The 12217-nt window shown below is 54.0% G+C and overlaps 1 protein-coding gene across 1 annotated transcript in view; it reads left to right on the top strand.

The window, feature by feature from the left end:
- The window catches only part of LOC119976563 (tumor necrosis factor ligand superfamily member 10-like), a 49337-nt gene that overhangs the window by 26720 nt on the left and 10400 nt on the right, over positions 1-12217 (top strand). Inside the window, 2 exon segments of the mRNA XM_038817152.1 lie at positions 3669-3845; positions 4074-4119. Of these exon segments, the coding sequence (XP_038673080.1) occupies positions 3669-3845; positions 4074-4119 (223 nt within the window).

Consider the following 12217-nt stretch of genomic DNA (forward strand, 5'->3'; position numbering starts at 1 on the left):
CTCGGGTGGTGGAGAATTCCGGCCATGGCGGGGGCGGGATTTGCGCCGGACCCGGGCGATTCTCCGACCCTGCCGGGGGGGCCGGGGGGGTCCCAGATCACTGAACCAGAATAGGACCAACATCCTCGTGGGGAGTTTTGCTGTTGGGGGAGAGGGGGGGGGGGGGGTTAAACTAATTTGGCGTTTAACTAATGTATTCATCAAGGTCCCGCTTTCTCAACCTTGCCCCTTGCCTGAGGTGTGGGGACCCACAGGTTAAATCACCACCAGTCAGCTCTCTCCCCTCAAAGGGGAAAGCAGCCTGTGGTCATCTGGGACTGTGGTAACTTTTTAAACTAATTTAGCAGGGGTGTGGGTCACAGTGCTGCGATACAGTGGGAGGGGGGGGGGGGGGGGGTGGGAGAGGGAGGGGGGGGGGGTGATGCACAGCTGAATATAGAAGAAGGCAGAGCAACCTGTTAAGGAACAGGGAATATGGCCAGACTGAATGGCATTTACTTTAACGATGTGGAGATGCCGGCGTTGGACTGGGGTGGGCTCAGTAAGAAGTCTGACAACACCAGGTTAAAGTCCGACAGGTTTGTTTCGAATCACTAGCTTTCGGAGCACAGCTCCTTCCTCAGGTGAATTATTTTTAATGCTAGGGTAAGAGTTGAGGGTGTTGTTTAACACATGGGAGTGTGATATTGTTGCTATCGCAGCGACTCAGCCAAGAGAGAGGGGCAGGGCTGACAGCTCAGTATTCCGGGGTATAGAGTCTTCGGGCGAGACGGGGCTGTGTAAAAGAAGGAGAGGGTGTCACAATATTGATCGAGGAGCCAATTACTGCAGTGGGGGGGGGGGGTGATATCTTAGCCGGCTCCTTAACTGAGGCTGAAAAAAAGGGGCAATCACATTGCTGGGAGTTTGCTACCGGCCTCCAAACAGTCAGGAAGAGATAGAAGAGCAGATATGTAGATAAATCTCAGGCAAGTGTAAAAATAATACGGTAATAATAGCGGAGGATTCTAATTCCCCCAATATTAATTTGGATAGGAAACGGGAATGGCTCAGAAGGGGCAGAATTCTTAAAATACATTCAGGAGAGCTTCTTGAACCAGCACGCAGAAAGTCCCACAAGAGGGGGGGCAGTAATTAATCTAATTTTAGGGAATGAAACTGGGCAGGTGGCAGCAGTGTCAGTGGGGGAGCATTTCGGTGATAGTGACCATAACTCGGTAAGATTTAAGGTAGTGATAGAAAAGGGGCAAAGATGGACTGGAAACTAGGGCCGGGATTCTCCCCCAACCGAATCCTCCGCACTTCTGGGGCTAGGTCAGCGCTGGAGCGGTTGGCGCCGTGCCAACTGGCACTGAAGGGCCTCCGCCGGCAGTGCGGGTTGGCGCATGCTCGGGAGCGGCAGCGTGTTCTGGCAGAACCGCTGGCGTGATCCCTGCGCAGGCGGAGGGGGTTTCTTCGCCGTGCTGGCCGTGGCGGAGCTTTAGACAGGCTGGCGCGGAGGAAGAGAGTGCCCCCACAGCACAGGCCCACCCGCAGATTGATGGGCCCCGATCGCGGCCAGGCTACCGTGGGGGGTCTCACCCCCTGGGGCTGGATCCCCGCGCCACCTCGAGGACTCCGCAGGCCGCCCTCAGAGCCAGGTACTGCCGGTATGGACCATGTCCATTTCACGCCAGCGGGACCAGCCGAAAATGGGCGGCCGCTCGGCCCATCGGGGCCGGAGAATCGCCGGGGGAGGGGGAACACGGCCAACGGCCCCCGACCGACTCGACGCGATCCCCCCCGCCATAAAAACGGGGCCCAGAGAATTCGGGCAGACGGTCGGAGTGGCGGGGCGGGATTCACGCCGCTCCCCGTCGATTCTCCGACCCGGCGGTGGGTCGGAGAATCCCGCCCTAGGTTTCTGAACCAGGGCAAGCCGGCTTTGATGGACGTTTACAGCATGGAAACAGGCCCTTCAGCCCAGATTGTCCATGCCGTGGGATAAGACAGGATCTGGCCAAAGACAACTGGGAGCAGCTACTTGTGGGAAGATCCTGATCAGAGCAGTGGGAGTTATTCTAAAAGGAAACAGAGAGATTACAGGGCCAATATGTTCCTGTAAGGGTAAAAGGTGGAACTAACAAATCCGGAGAACGTGTGATGTCAAAGGATATACAGCATTGGATAAGGAAAAAAGGGAGAATTATTGCAGATTCAGGGGGTTGAAAACAGTGGATACCCTCAAGGAGAGTAGAAACTGCCGGGGGGGGTTACTGAGAAAAGAAAGTCGGGGAGCGAAGAGGGAGCATGAACAAACACTGGTGGGTAAAATAAAGGCAAATCCAAAGGTGTTTTATAAATACATTAAGGGCAAGAGGGTAACCAGGAAAAGAGTACGGCCCATTAGGGGTCAAAGTGGTAACCTCTGTGTGGAGCTGAAAGACAATGGTGAGGTATTACATGAGTATTTAGCATCTGTGTTCACTATGGAGAAGGATGGTGTAGGTGTAGAAAGCAGGGAGGGTGGGGGGGGGTGGGTGGGTGCTGCACTCCAGTGTTAGTCTGGGTTTTGTGCTCAAATATCTGGGGTGGGATTTGAACCCACAACCTTCTGACTCCGGGAAGAGTGCTACCCAACAGAGCGAAAGCTGACACACTGTGGGAAGTGTGGCAGCCAATGGGGGCACAGGAAGCTCTCACAGGCAGCAATACCTGATCAGGTCACAGATGTTGGTTCAGGGATAAAATTGGATTGCACCGGGTGGGAGAATCGCTTTGCTCTCTCCGGCCTATCAAATATTCTAATCGTCTGAAACACCGCAATTAGACCATCTCTTAATCTTCTCTCCCTCTTGAGGCTGAGCAGCATGCCTTCATCATTTAACCCTTTCAGCCACCCTCCAGGTGGCGGTGTTCCCGTACGCCTGCTGCTTTTGTCCTCGTCGGTGGTAGAGGTCCTGGGCTTTGGAAGGCTGTTGGAAGGAGCCTTGATGAGTTGCTTCAGTGCATCCTGTAGACGGTACAGCTGCCACTGTGTACTTGTGGTGGAGGGAGTGAATGTTTAAACTGAAATGAAAATGAAATGAAAATGGCTTATTGTCACGAGTAGACTTCAATGAAGTTACTGTGAAAAGCCCCTAGTCGCCACATTCCGACGCCTGTTCGGGGAGGCTGTTACGGGGATGGTGGATGGGGTGCCAATCAAGCAGGTTGCTTTGCCCTGGATGGGCGTTGACGTATTGGCCTGCGATAAAGGCCGCAGTGGGGCCTATAGAACATCAGTCCCAGCCTGGACTACCGACCATGACGGTCCCAATCTGGGCCGGCTTTGTTAGGCCTCTGCCCCTCAGCGGGGGAGTTTGTATTCCACCAGCCCCATGAGGAGGTTCATTGGGCCATTCTCATGGGTTTTGGTGAGGGTTATTACAAACCCGTTTCAGCCTGTTCCTCTTTAGATTCGCACAGGTGAGTCCTCAGTTCACAGCTGGCATCTGTATCTAATGGATGCACAATGAACAGAACACACGGACATGTGAGATGATTGAAATCTAAAACATTGCTCGTTATAAGGAGCGGCTTGATAACCCCTGTGAGGAAGAAGTAATTGGATGGATATGGGCGATGGGAAGAGGTCATTAGATGCACAATACCCTACTTCACCGTGTGTTTTTCGTGCCGCATTCCAGGTACAGGAGTCCTTCTCCAAGAACAACATGGCCTGCCTGACGGAGGACATTCTGCATCTTCACGCTGGCCCCAAGGGAGATGAGGAATTCTACGTCGATCCCACCGGGGAGAAAACGGAAAGGAATGAGGATCTCTGCTGGAAATTCCGAGCACAGATCCAGCAGCTGATAGAAAAGGTACATCAACTGCATTAACCTCCATTTGTATAGTGCCTTTAAGGTTGAAAATCGTCCCAAGGGGCTTCATAAGACGGTTATCAAACTCTGTCCGAGGGCAGGTGACCAGAAGCTTGGTCAGTGAGGTTCCTCCTGAGAAATGTATTAAATGTGGAGAGAGAGGTGACGAGATTATTTTGGAAAAATGTATATTTTTAAACTTATTTTTGTTGTTAAATCCTTTTGCAGACTATTTCCAATCAATATGAACAGGACATGTCTGTAATTGTAAAAGGTAAGTACATTTTGACTGTCTGGATTGATATCTTCTCAAAGAAATGTTTTAGATTTGATAGATTTGCTTGCGTTTTAATGGGTGAATTTGAAAGTAGGTTTTATCTGTCAAGACAGACAGAGGCTCCAGTCCTTGTCCGTGTTCGAGAAGAGGTTCGGAGCCAGGAGTCAATCAGGTACAGCAGGGGTGGGCAAATGGGGGGGGGGGGGGGGGGGCTGTTGGGTTACTTACTGGTATAGGGTGCATACGTTGACTTGAGTAGGGTGATCATTGCTCGGCAAAACATTGAGGGCCGAAGGGCCTGTTCTGTGCTGTACTGTTCTATGTTCTATATGAGGCGCCCAGAATCATAACCGGGTGAAGTAATTATTTTACTTAATATACTATGCGGCCCTTTAAAATTGTGAATTTCTGAATGTGGCCCTTGCACGGAAAAGTTTGCCCACCCCTGAGGTACAGGTTTATCTGCCAGCAGTGTCTCATTGGGGAGCATTCCTTCCTCTGAGGTTCGAAGACCATGGGGGCGATCTACCCCTCAGCCCCTCGACCAGAAAGCATCGCGCTGCGGCAGAACGTGGCTGGGGAATGACGGGAGACACCGCTCCCGGGATCTCCCCGGCTCGCCGCGCCTCGCCAGACCTGACGCATTTTCGCGAGATGTCAACCGATGTGAAGCCTGCCCATTGTGGGCGGGATCTCTTGTTTGGCAATTCTGCATATTGAAGCGAAACAGCGAGTCTCACTTTAATAAGCAGCGAGGTAACCGAGACGTTGGGATCTTTCCGCTTTGCCTTGGAGACCTCGGGCGAGAGTCATTCAGTGCTGCTCTCCACAAAGGGGAACCAGACGGAACGCCACTGATGGGGGTCTCCCAGGAGATTGGAGGCCCCCAGGTGCATGCCCCGTGGTCAGAGCGGTACTCTGGCACTCTTAGACTGGCACCCTGGCAGTGCCACTTAGGTTCCAGTCTGGCATTGCTAAGGTGCCCAGGAGGCACTACCAAGGTGCAAAGCTGGCAATTCTGGCGTAGTGGTGATCAGGCGGGGTGCGGGGGGGGGGGGGGGGGGGGCTGGGGGCTGCCCTGTATGGATGTGTGGGGAAGGATGTGGAGGGACCTGGGGTCCTCCTTACAGTGAGTTGGTGTGGGGGCGATTCGAGGGTCGCATTGGGGGTTTGAGAGATTAGGATGCCATTTGCAAATGGCGTCCCGATCGCTGCCTGCACTGAGGGGCTTCGGAGAGCAGGGATCGCAGTGCAGGAAACGGGGCTAAGTGCAGTCTCGGCCATGCGCTCCCTGCTGAGGCCCCGTATCCAACCCGAGTCAAGTTAGATAGCATTGTGTCTCTTGGCGCTGTGAGTGCCGGGGAACAGGCAGTCGACGAACTTGCTATGGGACATTCTTTCTGTTTGCTTAAATTGCGGCCCGTGTCTTCAAAACCCACTCTCAGAAACCTGAGCAATCGGTCCAGGCTGACACCTCTAACGGAGAACCGAGAGAGTGCGGCACTGCCAGAGTTATCCCAACGGAGAACCGAGAGAGTGCGGCACTGCCAGGGATATCCCATCGGAGTACCGAGAGAGTGCGGCACTGCCAGAGATATCCCAACGGAATACCGAGAGAGTGCGGCACTGCCAGAGATATCCCATTGGAGTACCGAGAGAGGGCGGCACTGCCAGGTATATCCCAACGGAGAACCGAGACAGTGCGGCACTGCCAGAGATATCCCAATGGAATACCGAGAGAGTGCGGCACTGCCAGAGATATCCCAATGGAATACCGAGAGAGTGCGGCACTGCCAGAGATATCCCAACGGAATACCGAGAGAGTGCGGCACTGCCAGAGATATCCCAATGGAATACCGAGAGAGTGCGGCACTGCCAGAGATATCCCAATGGAATACCGAGAGAGTGCGGCACTGCCAGATATATCCCAATAGAATACCGAGAGAGTGCGGCGCTGCCAGAGATATCCCAATGGAATACCGAGAGAGTGCGGCACTGCCAGATATATCCCAATGGAATACCGAGAGAGTGCGGCACTGCCAGATATATCCCAAAGGAATACCGAGAGAGTGCGGCACTGCCAGAGATATCCCAATGGAATACCGAGAGAGTGCGGCACTGCCAGATATATCCCAATGGAATACCGAGAGAGTGCGGCACTGCCAGATATATCCCAATAGAATACCGAGACAGTGTGGCACTGCCAGAGATATCCCAATGGAATACCGAGAGAGTGCGGCACTGCCAGGGATATCCCAACGGAGAACCGAGAGAGTGCGGCACTGCCAGAGATATCCCAATGGAATACCGAGAGAGTGCGGCACTGCCAGAGATATCCCAATGGAATACCGAGAGAGTGCGGCACTGCCAGATATATCCCAATAGAATACCGAGAGAGTGCGGCGCTGCCAGAGATATCCCAATGGAATACCGAGAGAGTGCGGCACTGCCAGATATATCCCAATGGAATACCGAGAGAGTGCGGCACTGCCAGATATATCCCAATGGAATACCGAGAGAGTGCGGCACTGCCAGAGATATCCCAATGGAATACCGAGAGAGTGCGGCACTGCCAGAGATATCCCAACGGAATACCGAGAGAGTGCGGCACTGCCAGGGATATCCCAACGGAGAACCGAGAGAGTGCGGCACTGCCAGAGTTATCCCAACGGAGAACCGAGAGAGTGCGGCACTGCCAGAGTTATCCCAACGGAGAACCGAGAGAGTGCGGCACTGCCAGAGATATCCCAATGGAATACCGAGAGAGTGCGGCACTGCCAGATATATCCCAATGGAGTACTGAGAGAGTGCGGCACTGCCAGAGATATCCCAACGGAATACCAAGAGAGTGTAGCACTGCCAGATATATCCCAACGGAATACCGAGAGAGTGCGGCACTGCCAGAGATATCCCAACGGTATACCGAGACAGTGTGGCACTGCCAGAGATATCCCATTGGAGTACCGAGACAGTGTGGCACTGCCAGAGATATCCCAATGGAATACCGAGAGAGTGCGGCACTGCCAGAGATATCCCAACGGAATACCGAGAGAGTGCGGCCTGCCAGAGATATCCCAACGGAATACCGAGACAGTGTGGCACTGCCAGAGATATCCCAATGGAATACCGAGAGAGTGCGGCACTGCCAGAGATATCCCAACGGAATACCGAGACAGTGCAGCACTGCCAGATATATCCCATTGGAGTACCGAGAGAGTGCGGCACTGCCAGAGATATCCCATCGGAGTACCGAGAGAGTGCGGCACTGCCAGAGATATCCCATCGGAATACCGAGCGAGTGCGGCACTGCCACAGATATCCCAATGGAATACCGAGAGAGTGCGGCACTGCCAGAGATATCCCAACGGAATACCGAGACAGTGCGGCACTGCCAGAGATATCCCAACGGAATACCGAGAGAGTGCGGCACTGCCAGAGATATCCCAACGGTATACCGAGAGAGTGCGGCACTGCCAGAGATATCCCAATGGAGTACCGAGACAGTGCGGCACTGCCAGAGATATCCCAAAGGAATACCGAGACAGTGCAGCACTGCCAGATATATCCCATTGGAGTACCGAGAGAGTGCGGCACTGCCAGAGATATCCCATCGGAGTACCGAGAGAGTGCGGCACTGCCAGAGATATCCCATCGGAATACCGAGCGAGTGCGGCACTGCCAGAGATATCCCAACGGAATACCGAGAGAGTGCGGCACTGCCAGAGATATCCCAATGGAGTACCGAGACAGTGTGGCACTGCCAGAGATATCCCAATGGAATACCGAGAGAGTGCGGCACTGCCAGATATATCCCAATGGAATGCCGAGAGAGTGCAGCACTGCCAGATATATCCCAATGGAATACCGAGACAGTGTGGCACTGCCAGATATATCCCAATGGAATACCGAGAGAGTGCAGCACTGCCAGAGATATCCCAATGGAATACCGAGACAGTGTGGCACTGCCAGAGATATCCCAATGGAATACCGAGAGAGTGCGGCACTGCCAGAGATATCCCATCGGAGTACCGAGAGAGTGCGGCACTGCCAGAGATATCCCATCGGAGTACCGAGAGAGTGCGGCACTGCCAGAGATATCCCAATGGAATACCGAGAGAGTGCGGCACTGCCAGGGATATCCCAATGGAATACCGAGAGAGTGCGGCACTGCCAGATATATCCCAATGGAATACCGAGAGAGTGCGGCACTGCCAGAGATATCCCAACGGAATACCGAGAGAGTGCGGCACTGCCAGAGATATCCCAATGGAGTAAAGCGAGAGTGCGGCACTGCCAGGGATATTCCAATGGAGTACCGAGAGAGTGCGGCACTGCCAGAGATATCCCAATGGAATACCGAGAGAGTGCGGCACTGCCAGAGATATCCCAATGGAATACCGAGAGAGTGTGGCACTGCCAGAGATATCCCAATGGAATACCGAGAGAGTGCGGCACTGCCAGGGATATCCCAACGGAATACCGAGAGAGTGCGGCACTGCCAGAGATATCCCAATGGAATACCGAGAGAGTGCGGCACTGCCAGAGATATCCCATCGGAGTACCGAGAGAGTGCGGCACTGCCAGAGATATCCCAACGGAATACCGAGAGAGTGCGGCACTGCCAGAGATATCCCAACGGAGTAAAGCGAGAGTGCGGCACTGCCAGGGATATTCCAATGGAATACTGAGAGAGTGCGGCACTGCCAGAGATATCCCAATGGAATACCGAGAGAGTGCGGCACTGCCAGAGATATCCCAATGGAATACCGAGAGAGTGCGGCACTGCCAGAGATATCCCAATGGAATACCGAGAGAGTGTGGCACTGCCAGAGATATCCCAATGGAATACCGAGAGAGTGCGTCACTGCCAGGGATATCCCAACGGAATAACGAGAGAGTGCGGCACTGCCAGAGATATCCCAATGGAATACCGAGAGAGTGCGGCACTGCCAGAGATATCCCATCGGAGTACCGAGAGAGTGCGGCACTGCCAGAGATATCCCAACGGAATACCGAGAGAGTGCGGCACTGCCAGAGATATCCCAACGGAATACCGAGAGAGTGCGGCACTGCCAGAGATATCCCAACGGAATACCGAGACAGTGTGGCACTGCCAGAGATATCCCAATGGAATACCGAGAGAGTGCGGCACTGCCAGAGATATCCCAACGGAATACCGAGACAGTGCAGCACTGCCAGATATATCCCATTGGAGTACCGAGAGAGTGCGGCACTGCCAGAGATATCCCATCGGAGTACCGAGAGAGTGCGGCACTGCCAGAGATATCCCATCGGAATACCGAGCGAGTGCGGCACTGCCAGAGATATCCCAATGGAATACCGAGAGAGTGCGGCACTGCCAGAGATATCCCAACGGAATACCGAGACAGTGCGGCACTGCCAGAGATATCCCAACGGAATACCGAGAGAGTGCGGCACTGCCAGAGATATCCCAACGGTATACCGAGAGAGTGCGGCACTGCCAGAGATATCCCAATGGAGTACCGAGACAGTGCGGCACTGCCAGAGATATCCCAAAGGAATACCGAGACAGTGCAGCACTGCCAGATATATCCCATTGGAGTACCGAGAGAGTGCGGCACTGCCAGAGATATCCCATCGGAGTACCGAGAGAGTGCGGCACTGCCAGAGATATCCCATCGGAATACCGAGCGAGTGCGGCACTGCCAGAGATATCCCAACGGAATACCGAGAGAGTGCGGCACTGCCAGAGATATCCCAATGGAGTACCGAGACAGTGTGGCACTGCCAGAGATATCCCAATGGAATACCGAGAGAGTGCGGCACTGCCAGATATATCCCAATGGAATACCGAGAGAGTGCAGCACTGCCAGAGATATCCCAATGGAATACCGAGACAGTGTGGCACTGCCAGAGATATCCCAATGGAATACCGAGAGAGTGCGGCACTGCCAGAGATATCCCATCGGAGTACCGAGAGAGTGCGGCACTGCCAGAGATATCCCATCGGAGTACCGAGAGAGTGCGGCACTGCCAGAGATATCCCAATGGAATACCGAGAGAGTGCGGCACTGCCAGGGATATCCCAATGGAATACCGAGACAGTGCGGCACTGCCAGAGATATCCCAACGGACTAAAGAGAGAGCGCGGCACTGCCAGAGATATCCCAACGGAATACCGAGAGAGTGCGGCACTGCCAGATATATCCCAATGGAATACCGAGAGAGTGCGGCACTGCCAGAGATATCCCAACGGAATACCGAGAGAGTGCGGCACTGCCAGAGATATCCCAATGGAGTAAAGCGAGAGTGCGGCACTGCCAGGGATATTCCAATGGAGTACCGAGAGAGTGCGGCACTGCCAGAGATATCCCAATGGAATACCGAGAGAGTGCGGCACTGCCAGAGATATCCCAATGGAATACCGAGAGAGTGTGGCACTGCCAGAGATATCCCAATGGAATACCGAGAGAGTGCGGCACTGCCAGGGATATCCCAACGGAATACCGAGAGAGTGCGGCACTGCCAGAGATATCCCAATGGAATACCGAGAGAGTGCGGCACTGCCAGAGATATCCTATCGGAGTACCGAGAGAGTGCGGCACTGCCAGAGATATCCCAACGGAATACCGAGAGAGTGCGGCACTGCCAGAGATATCCCAACGGAGTAAAGCGAGAGTGCGGCACTGCCAGGGATATTCCAATGGAATACTGAGAGGGTGCGGCACTGCCAGAGATATCCCAATGGAATACCGAGAGAGTGCGGCACTGCCAGAGATATCCCAATGGAATACCGAGAGAGTGCGGCACTGCCAGAGATATCCCAATGGAATACCGAGAGAGTGTGGCACTGCCAGAGATATCCCAATGGAATACCGAGAGAGTGCGGCACTGCCAGGGATATCCCAACGGAATACCGAGAGAGTGCGGCACTGCCAGAGATATCCCAATGGAATACCGAGAGAGTGCGGCACTGCCAGAGATATCCCATCGGAGTACCGAGAGAGTGCGGCACTGCCAGAGATATCCCAACGGAATACCGAGAGAGTGCGGCACTGCCAGAGATATCCCAACGGAGTAAAGCGAGAGTGCGGCACTGCCAGGGATATTCCAACGGAATTCCGAGAGAGTGCGGCACTGCCAGAGATATCCCAATGGAATACCGAGAGAGTGCGGCACTGCCAGAGATATCCCAATGGAATACCGAGACAGCGCGGCACTGCCAGAGATATCCCAATGGAATACCGAGAGAGTGCGGCACTGCCAGAGATATCCCATTGGAATACCGAGAGAGTGCGGCACTGCCAGAGATATCCCAATGGAATACCGAGACAGTGCTGCACTGCCAGAGATATCCCAATGGAATACCGAGAGAGTGCGGCACTGCCAGAGATATCCCAATGGAATACCGAGAGAGTGCGGCACTGCCAGGGATATCCGAATGGAATACCGAGAGAGTGCGGCACTGCCAGGGATATCCCAATGGAATACCGAGAGAGTGCGGCACTGCCAGAGATATCCCAACGGAATACCGAGAGAGTGCGGCACTGCCAGAGATATCCCAATGGAGTAAAGAGAAAGCGCGGCACTGCCAGAGATATCCCAATGGAATACCGAGAGAGTGCGGCACTGCCAGGGATATCCCAACGGAATACCGAGAGAGTGCGGCACTGCCAGATATATCCCAATGGAATACCGAGAGAGTGCGGCACTGCCAGAGATATCCCATCGGAGTACCGAGAGAGTGCGGCACTGCCAGAGATATCCCAATGGAATACCGAGAGAGTGCGGCACTGCCAGAGATATCCCATCGGAGTACCGAGAGAGTGCGGCACTGCCAGAGATATCCCAACGGAATACCGAGAGAGTGCGGCACTGCCAGAGATATCCCAACGGAATACCGAGAGAGTGCGGCACTGCCAGAGATATCCCAACGGAATTCCGAGAGAGTGCGGCACTGCCAGAGATATCCCAATGGAATACCGAGAGAGTGCGGCACTGCCAGAGATATCCCAATGGAATACCGAGACAGTGCGGCACTGCCAGAGATATCCCAATGGAATACCGAGAGAGTGCGGCACTGCCAGAGATATCCCATTGGAATACCGAGAGA

This window comes from Scyliorhinus canicula, chromosome 13, assembly GCF_902713615.1.
Source record: "Scyliorhinus canicula chromosome 13, sScyCan1.1, whole genome shotgun sequence".
Lineage (NCBI taxonomy): Eukaryota > Metazoa > Chordata > Chondrichthyes > Carcharhiniformes > Scyliorhinidae > Scyliorhinus > Scyliorhinus canicula.